Raw genomic sequence first — 17874 nt, forward strand, 5'->3', positions numbered from 1 at the left:
ACCTTATTATAAATGGTTAGTTTTACTTTTAGATCATTTAGCTTAATAAATGCATGTTTGGGATCTGGTCGACTCCTTGGAGAAAAGTCCCACTGATGAAGCCTACCTCAAGTTCCTAAGTTTTACTCAGGCTTTTAAATCAGCATAACCCCATCCTTTTAGCCTTCTATCAAAATTGTAGTACAAGGTGCTATCAAAGTTCTACTGTTATACAAGAAAATAAGCGTGTAAGCACATATCTCTCAATTTGAAATAAGCTAACTCTTGCATCGTTTATGGCTTCTCTCCAGCCATCCTTTCATAGCTCTCCATCTGTTTCATCATCGTCGTCATTCAGCTGAACGCTGCTACACATAAAAAAGGTGGCAACTACTTATTCGTATTGAAACTATTATATTTCACAAATCTGCCAAAATGGTCAAGTGAAAAAAGGGAATTGCAATCTATAAAGATGGCTATTGTTTTACTCTCTATCACAACTAAGGACCGCCATCTAGACTCTCTGAGGTAGGATAAGTTCATAAGTTACTGTTATATAAAGTAGTTTAGGTTTGATATCATCATTTTAGATGTTCTACAAGTTAACAATTATTTTTCCATATACCTAGAACAGTTAGTTAAGGTCTTATTTGATAACCATTCAATTTTTAGTTCTGAAAATGAAGTCAAGTGTTCTTTTGTTATCCATTTTCCACCATCATTTCCACACACTAAGCCAAGTCTCGAAAAAAAAAAATGTAGCTTTTTCTGAATTTGTTTTTTAGATTTGATCAATAATTCAAATATTTCTTTAAGAAAAGTGAAAACTTCACTATGGAAATTGGGAGTAAACAAGGAAAAATTTTAAAAACAGAATAACTAAAAACAAAATCTACCTAAGAAAGCTATTTTGACGAACCGGCCGAGAAATATAATAACTATCAATACCATAATCATTAGAGAATAAACCTTTTTATCACAATATCAACTTAAGGGTCAGATTAACATTTGAAATTGATATGAAAGCACTCTTCAAAAGAATTTCAAACAGCACATAAAATTTACCTCGCATTGCAATGCCTGCTCAAATCATGGCATAGAACTTTGCTAACGTCACCTGGCGTGACAGATCCTTTCTTAATCAACTCAGCTAACTGCAGGTTTATCAATATCAAGAAATTGATTAGATCTCTTATGAGGGGGAAAAAAGCAGATAGAGAGAGAGAGTATTTATTTATGAGCCAAAGCATGCCAACTTACATCATCTTCTGTTTCCTCTAATAATCTGTTTCGTTAATAAACAACAACATTAGATTAGGAAAATCATAAATCTACGTGAATCAGCTGAATTACTATGATCGCTAAATAATCATCACAAGATTAGTCTCACCTCCCACAATACGTTGATATATCTTTAGAATAAGCCCGAGCTTCTTGTTTATCTGTAATAACGCAATTAAATGTTTACATTAAAGCAAACAAACAAAGATAGTTTCATATGAAATTGTAATAAGCTATAATCACCAGTCATCTACAAGGAAGTGAAATATAGGGTATGGCCAAGATTTAAACAAATTCAGTCCAGGCCACTTTGTGATTCTTGTCACCAGCTTCTTTTTCTTTATTAGAAACTCAAGTAAGAGTTTGAGTGACAATTTCAATAGAAGAAGAGCAACAAAATCGAAGAAAACAAAAGAAACATAGGTGAGAAGGAACTCATCGAAAGACAGAAGCTTAAATTTGTCATATACTTGTCAAGTTGTCCCAGTTATCCACCTTGATCCACTGTTGTCCCGTTGAACCTGTCTGCACCAAGAAGGCAACAACAGATGAACGAACCATCACACATAAGCCCCCAGACAGTCAAAAAAGAACCATTCTTCTAGATTCCAATCCAACTATGATCAAATGGATAATTTCAAAGAGGAGTACCTTCTCAATAGTGTAATCTTGCATTTTTTCACAAAGCCCATCCAGGAGTTCGACAACTCTTAGCTCACTAACCCTGCCGAAATTTAAGTTTACAATTTACAAAATGTGTTGTTCATTCATTATTTAAAAACAACCTAGTAACAAAAACCCGATTAATTTGGAAAAGGTAACTAAGAACAATCAATTTTAATAGCCTTTCCACGCAAACAGTTCCTAACTGCTTACCACATTAAGTTCTCAATAATAAAGTAACATTTTGATATAATTAAAGCAAATAAAATAAGAATTACTACGAACACTTTATCTGGTGACTACAGTGAACAATAAAATTTTGCTTCATAATTCATATGGTAACAAAAAACTCTGTTCTGCTCGATTAATATCAAATACTATTTATTGCTTGACTAATTGGAATTTTAAGAAAATAGATTCCATCTTCATCAGTTTCAACTGAGCTTTGAAGGGTCAGACTTATGCCATTAAGTTCATAAATTTTAAACATCGTGGTTCTTTACAAGCCTTTCTTCAAGCTACTTGTCAGCCGATATTTATTAAGTTCCGATATCGTCCCAACATATGTTCCTACGGAACTATTTTAACAGTTCATCTACTATCTATTAGTACCACTGCATTTTGTAAACATAATAACAAGAATGTTCTAAACATGCCAAGGAAAAAAGGGCATCCTGAAAATCGGAAGGTTGATGTTTTACCTGTAATCAATCACCTTCCCCTTACGCTGACCTTTAGAATCCAACCGATGTCTCATATCTAAATGATTCCTCGGTTTTTCCTAGTTAAATATGTAATTACTGTTTGGTTACTGAAGCCACTACTACACTTGGACACTATGTAAAACTTACCACAATATAAACCATGTCAAACAGAAATAAGAATGGGGAGAGGGGGGAATGAAATTTTCTATAGAAAGGTACATCGTCTTACATTGGAAAGTCCATGTTCTATCTCCTCCTGCGAACAATAAATACAGAAGTTAGATCCCCTTTTGCAAATCAATTAGTTAGCATCAGCGCTGCCCAGCGGCATTACGATCGAGTCAGCATCAGTAAGAAAAATTAATTGAATATCAAATAAGAAAATGTAATTATCCACTAAAGAAAAGATGAAGATACACGCACATAGAACTAAGTGGAAACCAAACTATGAGACAATGCAACAGAAAAAGATGGCTAGAAAGTTAAAGGCACTCGAAAAACAGTAATTGACAGTGATCAGATTCAGGCACGCAACACACAAAAATAATCAAAACGATGATGAATTATGAAGATTTGAAGAACAAATGATGAGAGGCAACAAATAGAATTCAAAGGGGGAAGCAGAATTGTTAAGAACGAGAAATTACAGCAACAGCATTGCAAGCAGCGCATTTGTCATCAATGCAATCGACGACGCCGGAGTAGATCACCAATAACAAAAGAACCCAGGCGTTGAATTTCATCGTCATTTGCGGTTGGTCGAATCGGAGTTCTGAAGAATTTCACCTCTCTCCAAACGCCTTCAGAGCTTCTCCGTTTGCAAATCTGAAATGTCAACAAAAACGAAGCAAGAAAATGGCGGTATACATGACGAATGTATGGGCTTGGCGCAAGAATAATAGGCCCAATAACACATGCCCCAATCCAAATTGGGCTGTGATAATGGCCCATTCAGGTAAGTATTATAACCTTCATCTTTGAATTTTTGATGAATTTTATTAGGAATATTTGGGTGATTGCTTTATTTGCTAAATATTTCAACGATTGCTAAATTGGTATTGATAGGCTCTAAATATATATTATATTTTTTTTCGTTTTAATGTTTTTTTCACCATTAACGGAAGTTCTTTTTCACCGTCGACTGCGCAGCAGCAAAGGTTCTTCTCACTCCTCGATACTCGTTGTCTTCCCTCTCTCCTTCAACCCCGATCTTCGACGCTCGCTTCTCGCCGTTCATCCCCGGTTTGATTTCAAATTTGACGCTTCAAATTTCAATTCGTATCCTTGTTCCTAATTCCTCGTTCTACTTGAAAGTCATTTCAGTAGGCGGCAATGCATTTGATCTTAATCCGAGGTTCTGTTTTTAGAATCTGATGAACTTTCGATGAAGAAAACTCAAGACCGATTACTGGATTCCGAAATCGAATCGGAGGAAGAAGATGGAGTTGAAGAAACGCAGCAAGAACAGCAAAATCCCCAACGTCAAGATCAAGAACTCTGTTTGCTCCAATTTATGGACTCGACGGATGATTATCTGAGTCTCCTAGATGCATTGTCCACAACACTACGAAAGGTACGCGAAAATTGATCATACAAACTCTAATTCTAACAACTATTATTCCATTGTATTGATCTCTACATCAAGTGATGGTTCTCTAAATTTTAATTTTCTACAAAACAAATTGACTAAATTATGCATCTGACATGGTTGAAATTAAGAAGGTATTAAAACGACTGGCTATTTGTTATTTGCAATGGAAGAGATTTCTAATAGGACTCACTTCTATTTTAAGACTTACCTGATGAAATTCTCAACATGAATTTTTAGAAGGCCTACTGATTCTGCGTGATTGTTTTTACTCGTGATCTCTTACTTTCTGCTAGCTGCGGAAATGTAACCTCTAAACTTCGCTCATTCTCAATTGGAGTAACAGGGATGGTTTGAGCTGGCGAGCGCAAGACATTCTATGGGTACTTCTCGCATAAGCACTGCATTACTGGACTTGAAAGTCCATTCTGCCGCTACATCGCTGAGGGTGGACGAACGAGATGGTAATCTCAATCATCTCATCTTCTTGTATATCATTATTGAAGTTTGAACCAGTTAGGAAATTCTGTAATCATTCTAATGCACAATTTTAAGTTGCTACACCATCTTCTAACTACTGTTAAACGATTAAATTCCCTAACATCTTGAAGACTTAAGCCTAAAACCGAAGAGAGTATGATTAGCATGTAACTAAATAGTTCATCTAGTTAACTGTTCCTCATGATGACTAAATATTGTTGAAACGATATGTTGACACAGTCCCACTTGTTACTGAAATGTCCACACACAGATGGCTCTATAGGAATGCAGCCATTCATTAACTTGAGGAAATGGACATCCTCTGAAGGTGGAGAGTGTTTGGGGGAAGAAAAGTACAACGACAAATTGCAAAGGGAATCTGATAGTCCACAGCTACGGCAGCGCAACGTTTCTGATCTTTCCGGTAATTGATGTGTTCTATTATTATTAGGAGATACGTAAGATCACCATGTATCTGCAAATATTGTTTCCGCATGCTGTTAATGATTCACGCTTGGAGATTTTATTTTACTCAAGTTTTTGTATGTTTGGTATCTAATCATTGGAGATTATGTAACGCTTCTTCGTGTAGATAATATGGGGAAAAGTTCTTTAAAGAAAGAAGATGCTCTCATCATTGATGATCAGGCAAGTGTTCATTACTATTCCTAACATTGGCCTTGTACTTTCCTTTTCCTTTTATATATTAGTTGTGGCTTTTCTTTCTTCCTTTTTTTATGGTTCGCATTTATCAAATTGGAAATTGGCTCCACAGTACTTTCGAAGGTAAAGATGTGGAACAATGGCTCATACTATGACTATTATGCTATTGTAGGTACAAAAGGAACGATCACGGACACTTTCAACGTTTGGAACTCTAGTTTCCCCGAAGCTTCGATTAGCTCAACTTTCATTTGAAAATGGTTAGTTATTCAATATCTGCATTCCTCATTAAATGGGGCAGGGGTGTGTGTCTGTTTATGGTTCAAGTAAATGATAATGATATACACTTGCAATTTATTTTCTGCAGCACTTGAAATTATAGTGGGAATTGCAAATAAGCGTATTGCAATGTTATCTTCCTTTGATAAAGTCAAGAAAGGATTGGAAGACACACATCTCCCTTCAAGCAAGTGAAGCAAGAATTGGAAGACACCAAAGTAGGAACAATCATTTGTTGCCCTTCTGGTAAACTTTGTTGTAATTTCCTCAAAGTTTGCTATGCCAGTAGGTGGGATGGGATGCCCATAGTTCAAATTAATGGACTTGTTTAGTTTTTTATCGTCGATCTGCTTCACAAGCGTGCAGCACCTAATATATAAACTTTGTATTCTTCAAAGTCGCCACAGAAATAAATTTATTTATACGACTGAATTTTGAGTCATTTGTTAGATCTTCAATTATGGGTGCGGGTATTATTCTTTTTCATAACAAATGCAAGCAATATTCTGCCAATTTCATCAATATGTGTTCTTAAGGATCTATTCGAGGCAAGATGTGGGCGTGAAAATGTATCTTGCCCACAAAAAGAGAACCAAGAACAATATAATGTCATGAAATCAATACAATACATAAAGCACCACCATAACATACAAAAATATGACCATCCAACTCATGTTCTAACTTCTTCCAAGCCATAAAAACAGGAAAAAAAAACAACGGCACCCGGCTCAATATAAAGAACAAGACAAAGATGGGGTCAAACAAGAGAATTGATACAAGTATAAACTCGAACGGAACCTAATGGTTAAAAAGCTCTCCAATTGTCAGAACTTTTCTTCGGACTGTGGCTCTCTGATGAGACTTTAAAGGGGCCAGAGGTTCCAAACGGATCTGCATCATCAAAAGAGAAGGCACCATGGCCGAAATCTTTGGAGCTGCCAATCGAGTCAAACCTGGCATGCCTCTGGCTATTCTGGCCGAAGTCCATGCTACTACTCATAGAATCAAACCTTGAAAACTTGTCTTGATTATGGCCAAAATCACAAGAACTGCTTATTGAATCGAACCTAGAGAACTTCTCTTGATTATTGCCAAAATCGTGAGAACTGCTTATTGAATCGAACCTAGAGAACTTCTCACGCTGAGGAGAAAAACTGCCATCCTGCATGCTGAAAGAATCAAACCTGGAGGAATTGTCAAAGTAGTGATCCCCCACATCGCTATAGCGAGGGGAAGAGTTGCCGAATCTAGAGAGGGGAGTGGGAGGGACAGAATCCTCAAAAAATGGGCTTTTTCTCTGAAAGAAGCTATCTGCATTCGGGGACCCTGTTCTGACGGAGCTTGTATCAAAATCACTGGATCCAAAGAAATCTCTGTGCTTTTCCGAGTCTGGCTCCTGTGTGATGGCATCAAATAAAAGGAGAGAAATAAGTGTTTAGACATGGCTGAAATATCCCACATATGCAATTAACTTGACACACTAGAATTCGACAACATCATGATTCATGGGCAACTATGTTCTCAAATAGAGCAATCAAACAATTTCGTGTAGAATTAGCAACAAAGAGCCTTGGCAGGTTAAATTCTGTCATAATGACTCTTCTGAATGCAATCTCTACAATTAGACGAGTACATTTCCGATTATAAGTTTTTGAAAGTAAAACCGGCAAATCTCCTCACGACAAGTTGGAGGAAAGTACAAAGAACACAAGAAAACTTATTTCCTCTCATTTCTCAATAACTGTCTATCTAACCAAGCGACTATTGATGGAAAGTCCATCCACCAGGATTAAGCATTTAAAATTATTCAGCAAAAAAAATTTTAGGGAAGGGCAGTCTATTCTAAGATTCCATCATCTCAGAAATTACCACCCAGGAGCCAGGATGCAGAACCGATCCTAATAACACATCTTTAAGTCATACCAGTACCACATCGTTGATATTACTAAAATGAAACATAAGGCCACCCATGCAATTCCCGAAAAACATATGATATCGCAAGACCAATAGCATATTTATGAATTAATTTTATGATATCATCTGTTTTTACTTAAGCATTTCAGCTTAAGTAGTTTTTTTTACCGAACAATTATAGCAAATGAAACAAATGTTGCTATTTATCCTTCTTACATGCTTATATAAAACTATTTTGATAAAACGTTGAATAACATTTTAGGTGCTTAATAACGTGAATTAATGAAATACTTAATATACGACAAACTGTAAGCATAAACAAACCATAAATACTAGGTCCCCAATACTCTCAAAAGTAAAAGGAAAAAGAATAATCATCATACTTGAGATTTTTTCTTTCTTAGAAAAATAGTTTCCTATGGCAAACCTAAACAGTCCCATAAAAAATAAAATAATAAACCCAAATAGATCTTGAACATCTATCAAGCCCAAGCAAGGCAACATAAAATATCGAATTGTCAGGCTCACCTTGGTATTAACTGGTTTTATTCCCCAAACTGAGTCCACATCGTCATTATTGTCAAAGGTGCCCCAGGCGGAGTCATTGAAACTTCTGATGCAATAAATAAATTAGAACCATAACATAAAAATGATGAATGAATGAAAGAGTTGCATGAAGTTGGGTATAAAAAATATGAATCCATTATTACCCATATGCCTCCGGACTTTTTTCAAAACCAGCATCTGAAAAGTCACGAGAAGGGCTTTCTAGAGATGTCTTAGCAGCTGGACTGCCATATGGACTTCTTGCTGACTCATCTTCACTGTGGCTATACAAAGATTCACTCTCGAGGCCACGATTGTTGTTACTGAAGGAGTGCCCTGTTTTTCCATTGGCATTTGAGGATGAATCAGGAGTTGAGTTATAATCTGCTAAATCCTTTTCACTGTCTGACATTTTTGGTTTTGAGGCAGAAACACTTTTTGGATCAAGGTTGAGGTCATTGGAAAATCCTGAAAGGTACATAAATCAACTGATATCAACAAAAGATATAACGTATTTCCATCAAATTACCAGCCAAAGTATGCTGACAATGAATAGAGCCTTGCAACATTATTAGTGCAGAGAAGCAAATAACTTGCCAAGAGCCACCCCTCATACCTTCATCTTCAAATTTATCCCACTCTTCATCCCAAATAGCTGCATTATCCGGAATTCCAGGTTGCCAACCTAACAAATCCATCATAAAAATGTCACTAATAGAAACGAAGGTACATCAAGTCACTTTGAATGCGAAATGGATCATATTATGCCACAGATGATGTACAGTCAACATGAACAAATGTACCAAACATCTCCTTGACTTTTTTTTTTATAACTAAAAAATCCAGAGAAGATTCTTGAAAGGAAGTGGGATGACTAAAAGAAACTTTTGAAAGCACGTCCTAAAGGAATCTAGATATAAGAAGCAAAAGTATAAATCTCAGGCTAATGTGAGACTAATACCTACTGGAAGCTCAATTATAGCTGCCGACTTAACATCAAATCCATGTTTCTTACAACGTTCAGTTAAAGCCTTTATGAGCTCTTCAATATCAGATTGTATTCGATCAGCTCGGACCTGAAAAAGGCAAAAAAGCATCGGTATTAGACGACTGCACAGAATAGCCGGTTGCAAATTGAAGCACGCAGCTCTATCTAGCAAAATCAAACCTGAAGAATACCATCGGCACTTCCTCCTTGTTCCATTTTAATAATTGCTTGATGCAACTCTGTCTTCCTTTCCTGGAAGAATGACAAATAGGGGAATGTAAGATCACTATCGTAACAATAAAACTCAGATGCAACTAATGACAAAATTTGTTTATTGAAGGATGAGCATATGGCCTTGTGGCATAAAATTATCTTCTGGTTACTAAGCAATATAAATTTTTCTTATTTTCTTTTTTAATTAAATGCACAAGCACTCAATAAACTCTTCCTAAAAAAAGATGTATAGCAATCTCTAACTTTGCCTTTTTTTTCTATTGTGTATTTAATTAAGTTCGGCTAACATGCATGCCTATACATGCTAATGTTGATTGATGGAATATCTTTGCATTATCTCCTTACTTCACATGCAACTTCCACTTTGTATATTAAGGAAAGGAAAAAGGGATAATTGCATAAGAATAATGAATCAAGACAAAGAAATTTTCCAATTAACCGCTGAACATCAACAGCCGCCAGATTAACCAGCTGGCTCTAGTAGATGCAATAAAATTGTTGAAAAGCGTGTATGGAAAACTCAGGTACAAAATTGAAGCACAGTTTCAAGAGGTACGTATTTACTTGAACATCACGATATTTTGCCTCTTCAATGGTTAACTTGGATGCTATTTCAGCCACCTGCTTGTATTTTTCCTCATATTTTTTTCCCAAAGATTCTGCCTGCAATATAAAGCCATAAATCAGTGCAAAGAAAACTCAAGTATAGCGGACCTAGAAAAAGAAGAATAGAAATACCTCACGCTTGTCAGCAGATGCCCTTTCTGTTATTTCATTCAATCTATTATCACATCTGCTTTTATGTAGAACCTGAAAAGAAGACAATGTTTACAGGTAAAATTAAATGAATTACACAGGCAAGAGAAAAATAGTCCGAAAATATTTTTGAAAAATGTTCATGAAATCATCCACTAAAATACCAAATTTAGCATTTAAGCTGAAGCCCCTTCGTAAGAACTCTCACCCCTTACCGGCCTATGTGCACTCTTGAAAAGCTTGAATCATTTTAGTAGTCACAAACCTTGTCAGCAGGCAGCTTCAGAGATGTCCACGGGCAATTTGAAACTAAAGAGAAATTACTTAAAGAGTTGCTTAGAAACTACTCCCCATTGTAATTTGTGTTTTTTCTGTAACCATACTAGTATTTGGTTAGTTTGGTCGAGTTCGTTGCCCTTTTGGCTATTGTATCCGGATTGACATTTCTTTGAATAAAATATTGGCGTATTTTTTATACATCACAACTTTTAAAGATATTTTGACAGGTTTACCTGCGGAACTTGAGCTTATGACAAAACTGGGAGATTTTCTTGTACATCAATGTAAGCTTCACTCATGAGTAATATGGAAATTATTCCCAGGTCCATTATTAAATTTTTAAGGAATTTGAAACTGACCAAGAAAGTGAAACGTTTCACCTAGAAAGTATCGGAGTATATGTCAGAATGAAAGCACATGTGAAAAAATCAGAAAAAAGCACCCTAACGCAACCTCTCTCTAAATGGGCCTATTTTATGCAAAGATTGGATAGAAGATAGAACCATCACCTCTTTCATTGTGCTTCTCACCAAATACTTGGTACAGTGGTTCTAAAATTCCTATGGTCAACTTGGAAGTTAAAATTTCCTAAAAATGTGAAGATCTTCCTTTGGTCCCCCTGCTTATAAAAGTCTGAATACCCATGAAAAACTTCAGACTGGTCTGTCTCCCCGTCTATGTGCCTTCTTTGTCAAAAGGAATTGAGACCGTCAATCATCTGTTTCTTTATTGCGATTTTGCTGCTAAAGGGTGGAGTAGTCTTCTTAACGCGTCTTGGGTAGCTAGCTGTCCTCCTAAGAAAATAGATGAGTGGATCATGGATGTGGTTTGAATGGTTGAAACTTTTGTGGTAAGGGGAGAATTCTATGGAGACGTGACTCATGCGCATTTGTGGCATCTTTGAAACAAACGGAACAGTAGGAATTTTTAAGATAAGTTTACTTCTTTTGATTCGTTTTGGGCTTTGGTGCAGAATACGACATCATGGTGATGCACAAATTACACTAGATTCTTTTGTAATTATAGCCTTCTCGTGATTTTAAACAATTAGAGGGCTCTTCTTGTTTGATTCTGTGGGGGTTCAATCTGCCCCACCCTTAGGCTGTTCCTTTTCTTTCTTTTTTTTTTTTTTTTTTTTTTTTGTGTTAATACAGCTTCTCTGTTTCTTCTCAAAATACACACACACACACACACACACACACACACATATATGTATATATATACTTGGTACAGTGATTTTTACTTCAAATGTCATCAGTGCTGCCTCCCTAGCATTGGTCACAAATCAGAAATTCAAGATCAAAGCGAAAGTTTTGTGGATCAACAGTCTGTTGGCTATTTTTTGGTAGATTTAGTGCGGAAGAAACAGGCTTTTTTTAAATGTATGTAGCGACGGATAAACAGTTGGACAGTATTTTTCTTCTCATTAGAGAAAAAAAATAGATAATATCAGTAAAAACAATAAAAAAAATGGCCATGTTATACTCTAGATAGGGACTTCTGTAATTGTTTCAAGTATTCGCACATCATTTGTAGTTGAGTTGGTTGATCGTCTTGTCCTCCCCACTTTTTTGTATTATCCTCTCTTTCTAATGAAACTTGTTTTTCCAGAAACAAAAAACAGAAAACTAAGCAGCAAAACCGTTTCCATTCTCCTAAACTATTTTCATTTATGAACAAAAATGACGGTTATAATAATCACACAAGTGAGCACTAAGCAGCTTGCATGATAGTGAGTCGATAAGTTGAGGGGTGAACAAAAGGTTCCGGAAATGCAATTTAACTCAGTTTTGGCATAGAAAAATTTTAACATACCCAACAAAATTTCCATTGTTCCAAACATGGAAATGCCACGTGGATTGAGGGGTTCATAATTAAGTGACTATAGTCAGTCATAGATTGGGCGTCGTGCTTAGAAAGGGAGTATTTATTAAACCAAATTTAATCAGGAACTTGCACCTTTTAAAATTAACTAATCAGAACTAGTTGTCAGCTCATACAGAGATAATGACTACTGTATGACAATATTTATTCTAGCATATGAGTAACCATTATTGGCACACAATAAAAAGTTTAAAAATTCGTGTATAGCTTGTAGAATTAACTTAGACTTGGAATTATATGTTGCACAAATACTATAAAGAAACTGAAGGCAAAGAGCAATAAAGAGTACTTACAAGTTCCTGCATCATTGTGCGATAATACTCCATCTTTTCTTTTGAATCCAAAATAACATTCGCAGTCTCTCCAACCTATCAAGGATGAAACATGAAACATTAGAGGGATTTATATTGCATAGCAGGTGAAAATATACCAACCTTGAATTCACGAGGAAAATAAGAAAGAAACGTGTACAGTCAACAGGATATATGGGGAGAATTTATGAAGAGTAAAAGAATTCCACATTCACAATAAGTAGATACTAGGTCCTCTTGAAAACAATTTGTGAAAGTTGACATATAGATATAAGGGAATACCTTTTTCTCAGATGCTGCAGCATCTTGAGCCTTCTCAGGCTGGTCCAGAAATGAATCCTCCAACACCGGAGCCCTTGATTTCTGCTCATTGGATAGTTTAGCACCATCAGCTCTTGAAGCAGGTATATTTGTTGGCGGTCTCAATCCTGCAGTTGGTGCCATTGACCGAGCAGTGACCTGAGGTTGCTGCTGTCCAAATCCTAATTTCAACAAAGGAAAAGTTAGAGCAAAGAGAGAGAGAGAGAGAGATAAGAGGCCAAAAGAAAATTAGTACAATTGACAACTTTGGTAAGTACCCGGACGAGGACCCCAAGCTGCATTTGGATGGACAATGTTAGATTGTCCTGTCATGGACAACAGAGTTTCATCAAACATAACATTATTTGGAAGCACAGCTGGAAGTGGCCGTCCTTCCCTGTAACGTTCCATTAGATATAAAGCAAAACAAAACTCTCTGAGAGAAAGCATGCTGTCATTGTCTTGATCAGATAAGTCCCACACCTGCTTCAAGACCTCTGAGAATATAAAACATAGCTTAAGTATATATTATAAATTAAAAGAACATTCATCAATCATCAAAGCAACTTTACAAGAGCTTCAGTGAAACAAGGAAAAAATAAATGGGATTGCATAACTTCCGAGAGATTGCAGAAAAGTACAAGTCAATTTCTTAAACTAAAACTATGTACCTTGCATTACGTTAGAAAGCAAATATGTTTCCAAACACTCAAATTGCGAATATGCAAAAGGAGTTGCCTGTTTTTTTAAAAAAAGGTAGAATAAATGGCATTATCAAATATTATTGTATCAAGGTGAAAACAACCATAAAACATTTAAACTTGTAGCAGACCTTCAATACATATTCGTTGAGCATATATGTTCGTTTCCCCCTTTTTCCATGTAGTAACAGAATAGGAGAACGGGGAAACCTTCCTGACTAGAAGTTATTAAAACTCTGGAATTAACCTAAGTGATAAAAGAGAATGGATATGATGAGGGTGTTATGGGGGTGTAAACCTAGTTGAGATGTTCGGGTGGACCTACTAATCCTTCCTCTCTCCCCAATTTTTAGGCTTCTCTATTATTCTCAATGTGTAACTCTCTTGTACTTTGAGTTTATTAATAATATAGAAGCTTGTCTCCTTTTCAAAGAAAAAGAGAAACAATTGAAAAACTATAGGAATGTGCAGGCCATCTATAAACACAAGGAGAAGGTTTCTTTCAAGAGTTTTTTTTGCCGAATAGAGAAGTTAATCTCAAAATTTTGTTCTATCCTTTTGATCAAATAGCCCAAAAAAACATAGCCACCAACACCCTACAGAAGACTCTCTTTCTCTCAAGGAAGGATGAAGTCAATGATAAAGTCATCCCAAATATGCTTTGAAAAAGAAAATTCCAAACTGAATCCTGAGGAAGGATAAACCAACCAACATTGGCTTTCTTTTTTCCTCTTTCTTTTTTTGCTTTTTTCCTCTTTAAGACAGATTTCATTGGCTTCATGAATTAAGAGAAATTTTAGCTCCAAAATCTAAACCTCCTTAGGAGTTCACAGAAAACCATAAAATGGAGTAAATAATAAAGTGATTGTAGCTAACAAAACATTTAGAGAAGGAACAGCAATAAAAACAGAAACTCAACACTGTCAAAAGAAAACCCTTTCCCAAGTCTCATTCCTATTCATTGAACATCCTCGAGTTCTGTGACCCATAGAAACTCCCAGACAATATTTTTGGGCATTCTATCCAAAGTGTTAATCCTATTATGGAGAAGAGTCCACACTCATGGATATCAAATAAAAATTATGGAGAAGAGTCCAAAAAGAGAATAACTCTTTGGGATCTTCCACTTTCGTATAGACTTTGAAATTCTTTTCTGAAAGAGCTTACAATATATTGATCAATGATCATGCAGTTGAACCCGGACTTACCAATGCTCCAAAACTGGAACCCTCCCTATGCATAATCTAACGATCAGCAATTGAGGGAAGCAACTGAGCCCATTTTTCAATTCCTCATCAGATTAAGGTTTCTTCTACGGCCTAAATTCCAAATAGCAAGAATCTCATACTATACCTCCACGGTCTTCATTTTGAAGCCGAGGATCCAAAAATTCATATGAAACTTAGCACTCTATGCTAATGTCGTGTTTCAGAGCTAGTGACATGTAACTTGATGAGCTCTTTAGAAAACTAGTACTTGTCCAAATATGACCTGAATTTTGACAATAAGAAGGCAAGCTCCAATACAGACTGAGTTATCCAAAGCCCATTGTTCTGACAAATGGAATGTTGGACAGTTGTTACCCAGGATGGAGAAAAACGGATTGGTTTAAAGGCTCTCCACGATGGTTTCGCAAAAATCATATGAAAGTAATAACAATACTCAAGCTTTATTCAACGTGTTCCTTACATGGTCTAAAAATGGATTAAAATAAATTAAAATAACGAATCTCAAAGGATTAATAATAAAGAAAGAACAATAAACTAAATCCCCACTTCGGAGATAAGCTGTCAGAAGAAAACGATGCCATGCCTTTCACATTAACAATACATTCTAAATCCCCAAAAACCACGCTAAATTGATCAATACTGGAAATCGAGTAAAATATGCTTCAACTGCAATCTTAAATGACAGTATAGATTTAAAATTTTAAAATTAAAAATAAAAGAATTGAGAGAGTATATACCTCTAGGTAACCTCCAACTTAAAAATAGATTCCGTGCCTGCTCACCGGTAATTCTGCCATCTCTGTCAGTGTCTACTTCCATAAAAACTTTTGTGTACTTCTGAACATCAGTTGGTTTCATCTTTGGCCAAGTAAACTGCGCATTTTCAGAAGTAGAGTTACTGGCTCCAGTTGTGATCCCAGAAGATATAAGTGGCGATGGACCTGCCGCTCGAACCTCCTTTTTAGGTTCCAGTGGTGACTGAGAAAGCTGAAACTGTGAACTAGCTAATGGTCTTGAAACAAATGCACTCTGCAATGACTCCAATGATGTGGACTTACTTAAAGGTTGGGATACACTGGAAACTGGAACAATAGCTGATGGACCAATACTACTATTAGCTGCATTGTTGAGTCCAGAAGATTCTGGTCTAGGTGGAGATGGAGTAACAGAAAACATGTCAGCACCAAATGCTGACTTAGAAGCAAATCCATTACCAGTAACAGCTGGTGCTCTATCATTAGGCATAGGTTGCGAAGTCATTAAAGCTGGAGATAACGAAGTAGCTGGGGAAGGCACAGAAGGACCGACTCCTCTAGGCCCAGCAGCAGGGCCCCCACCTGGCCTTCCATTGAGCCAATCATTTGAGTTTGAAAGATTTGAACCCAGTAGATTTCCTCCTCCAGAAGGTTCAGAAGAAACAACCAGTTGCATATTGGAAGCAACACCACCAGGTGTGGCTTGAGGTAACCTCATGGAAGGGTTTGGCTGGGCTGATACATACTGCTGGTTCACGCCCACATTTGGAACCCCTTGTCCTCTAAAGCCAAAATTTTGAGATCCCGTTGATGCAGGTATACTCATCTGTGGAGGAGATGCAGCAGGCACTGAAGTTGATTGAGGGGCAGATACAGCCTGCAGATCAATCTTCGGTGGGGGGATTTTCGCTGCAGCAGGACCATATAGTGCTGCCTTTACAATTTCAGGTGTCAGCTCTCGCTTACTTTGAGCAACAGTCACAAGTCTGAGAGCATTATAAAATTCCGGTCGACCAAGAAAACCTGTTTTTCTCTGATCAGCATGCATCCATATCTGCAAGTAGAGAAGATAACCTCGATTGGCACAACCGTTTACACAATGAAAGATTTGTAAGCATGTTAGAATTTCTTATCAAATGGTGCCAGTAGGCAATGAATATAATTAGAGGATCAAGTAAAAGAGCGAGCCTCTTAACATAATAGCTTCAACACATTACAGACGATATGTACCAGTGGAGACACAGAGTACCTACGCAACGCAAGATTGTAAAAGCTTGTATTGTACAACCAGAATAAAGCAGCATCCGTTGACCATATCAGAAAAATGAGGCACACGAAGATTGTCAATTCAATCTCGTGAGGAAGTTATAGATTTCAACCACAGGTCTAACGGTAGAATGCGTGACAACTTATATCTAAATATTACATTTCAAAACAGATTCATATGAAGAAAAAACTAAACGAAAAACTCGAGGTAGGAAATTAGACACCAGAACTTTCCTAAAAGATACCGGCAACCGCCTAATTCATAAACATGCTCTTCCACGAAGCGCAGCACCTAAATTTTTGATACCGAGAAACAAAGTATTGAAGTGAAAAGCAAGCAACTTATGGATTTCGAATTCGCAACCTAATTCAAGTACATGGACGCCATTGATCTAAGATAAATAACGCACGAGAAATCCAAAGAAGAAAAGGTGAGAGAGGGAGGAAAAAGGAAAAAAAAGGGAACCTGCGCAAGAATATTTTTAGGCAAATTGGAGCCCTGAAAGAAAGAAACAGCTTCAGCTCCACTAATCCTTCCATCACCATCCAAATCGGCTCTCCTAAAGAATGCGTCAAACTGATCCATATTAGTCCCCTCCCCCCCTGGATTGGATCCCGCTGGTAGAGCAAACAGTAGATCAAACTTCCTTCAGAGAATCGTCGTAGGCAGTAATGAAACTATGATCCGAGTGGAGAATAGACAATTCAATCATAGCAGTGAGAAAAAAGGCAGAGAAATGATGAGATGCTACTAGTTGAGGGATGAGCTGTGGTCTGAAGCGAGGGATCGAGCGGAGGTGGAGAAGTGGGAGAAGACAAGAAGCCGATTGCCAATATACCGAACAACAACAAAGGAAAGGAATAAAAAACGAAAGGAACATTCAGGTAACCATAACCATTTCTACACACCAAGTTCGTCTCGCAATCTCGCTGTCTTAGGAACCGGTAATAAGTATATTACATTTTTATTTCATTTCTTTTCTTTTCTCTACAATGGAAAATGAAAAACTATATATATACATTTCATTAAAATTAGAGTTTCTTTTCTTTTCTTTTCTTTTCTTTTCTCGTTTG

At 36.7% G+C, this 17874-nt stretch overlaps 3 protein-coding genes across 5 annotated transcripts; 1 reads left to right on the forward strand and 2 right to left on the reverse strand.

Annotated features, from left to right (window-relative positions):
• Nucleotides 1–3: 3 nt before the first annotated feature.
• On the reverse strand, nucleotides 4–3464 carry LOC103493830 (uncharacterized). Of its 2 annotated transcripts, none has more exons than XM_008454773.3 (9): nucleotides 3275–3464; nucleotides 2857–2883; nucleotides 2625–2704; nucleotides 1912–1984; nucleotides 1731–1785; nucleotides 1370–1421; nucleotides 1240–1264; nucleotides 1045–1133; nucleotides 4–344 (listed from the first exon to the last, which is right to left on the reverse strand). In XM_008454773.3, the coding sequence occupies exons 1-9, from the start codon at nucleotides 3374–3376 to the stop codon at nucleotides 299–301; spliced, it is 549 nt and encodes a 182-aa protein (XP_008452995.1). In that variant the 5' UTR covers nucleotides 3377–3464; the 3' UTR covers nucleotides 4–298. The 2 variants fall into 2 exon arrangements, with proteins under 2 accessions (XP_008452995.1, XP_008452994.1); XM_008454772.3 differs by having other exon boundaries at nucleotides 4–347.
• A 237-nt stretch (nucleotides 3465–3701) lies between these two features.
• On the forward strand, nucleotides 3702–6079 carry LOC103493827 (uncharacterized). Its single transcript, XM_008454768.3, has 7 exons — nucleotides 3702–3869; nucleotides 3995–4200; nucleotides 4562–4679; nucleotides 4967–5119; nucleotides 5288–5343; nucleotides 5531–5618; nucleotides 5726–6079. The coding sequence occupies exons 2-7, from the start codon at nucleotides 4012–4014 to the stop codon at nucleotides 5830–5832; spliced, it is 711 nt and encodes a 236-aa protein (XP_008452990.2). The 5' UTR covers nucleotides 3702–3869; nucleotides 3995–4011; the 3' UTR covers nucleotides 5833–6079.
• A 157-nt stretch (nucleotides 6080–6236) lies between these two features.
• Nucleotides 6237–17789, reverse strand: LOC103493829 (uncharacterized). Of its 2 annotated transcripts, none has more exons than XM_008454770.3 (13): nucleotides 17267–17789; nucleotides 15517–16588; nucleotides 13128–13346; nucleotides 12832–13031; nucleotides 12532–12606; nucleotides 10058–10129; nucleotides 9884–9982; nucleotides 9266–9337; nucleotides 9059–9173; nucleotides 8714–8782; nucleotides 8262–8565; nucleotides 8080–8161; nucleotides 6237–7033 (listed from the first exon to the last, which is right to left on the reverse strand). In XM_008454770.3, the coding sequence occupies exons 1-13, from the start codon at nucleotides 17384–17386 to the stop codon at nucleotides 6443–6445; spliced, it is 3090 nt and encodes a 1029-aa protein (XP_008452992.2). In that variant the 5' UTR covers nucleotides 17387–17789; the 3' UTR covers nucleotides 6237–6442. The 2 variants fall into 2 exon arrangements, with proteins under 2 accessions (XP_008452992.2, XP_008452991.2); XM_008454769.3 differs by having other exon boundaries at nucleotides 8080–8164.
• Nucleotides 17790–17874: the final 85 nt, after the last annotated feature.

The sequence above is a fragment of the Cucumis melo genome, chromosome 7, assembly GCF_025177605.1.
Source record: "Cucumis melo cultivar AY chromosome 7, USDA_Cmelo_AY_1.0, whole genome shotgun sequence".
In the NCBI taxonomy this organism is placed as follows: Eukaryota; Viridiplantae; Streptophyta; class Magnoliopsida; order Cucurbitales; family Cucurbitaceae; genus Cucumis; species Cucumis melo.

What these genes read in the sequence shown, in the direction of transcription:
- LOC103493829 (XM_008454769.3), bottom strand. Translation starts at nt 17,386, where the DNA reads ATGGATCAGTTTGACGCATTCTTTAGGAGAGCCGATTTGGATGGTGAT. An exon ending in CTAAAAATATTCTTGCGCAG is followed by an intron (nt 16,589 to 17,266) that starts GTTCCCTTTTTT and finishes CTCTACTTGCAG; the next exon opens with ATATGGATGCATGCTGATCA. An exon ending in CAAAATATCGTGATGTTCAA is followed by an intron (nt 9,338 to 9,883) that starts GTAAATACGTAC and finishes TCATTCTTCCAG; the next exon opens with GAAAGGAAGACAGAGTTGCA.
- LOC103493827 (XM_008454768.3), top strand. Translation starts at nt 4,012, where the DNA reads ATGAAGAAAACTCAAGACCGATTACTGGATTCCGAAATCGAATCGGAG. An exon ending in TGTCCACAACACTACGAAAG is followed by an intron (nt 4,201 to 4,561) that starts GTACGCGAAAAT and finishes TTGGAGTAACAG; the next exon opens with GGATGGTTTGAGCTGGCGAG. An exon ending in CAACGTTTCTGATCTTTCCG is followed by an intron (nt 5,120 to 5,287) that starts GTAATTGATGTG and finishes TTCTTCGTGTAG; the next exon opens with ATAATATGGGGAAAAGTTCT.
- LOC103493830 (XM_008454772.3), bottom strand. Translation starts at nt 3,376, where the DNA reads ATGACGATGAAATTCAACGCCTGGGTTCTTTTGTTATTGGTGATCTAC. An exon ending in TAACTGGGACAACTTGACAA is followed by an intron (nt 1,422 to 1,730) that starts GTATATGACAAA and finishes GCGTTATTACAG; the next exon opens with ATAAACAAGAAGCTCGGGCT. An exon ending in TAGAGGAAACAGAAGATGAT is followed by an intron (nt 1,134 to 1,239) that starts GTAAGTTGGCAT and finishes ATAAACCTGCAG; the next exon opens with TTAGCTGAGTTGATTAAGAA.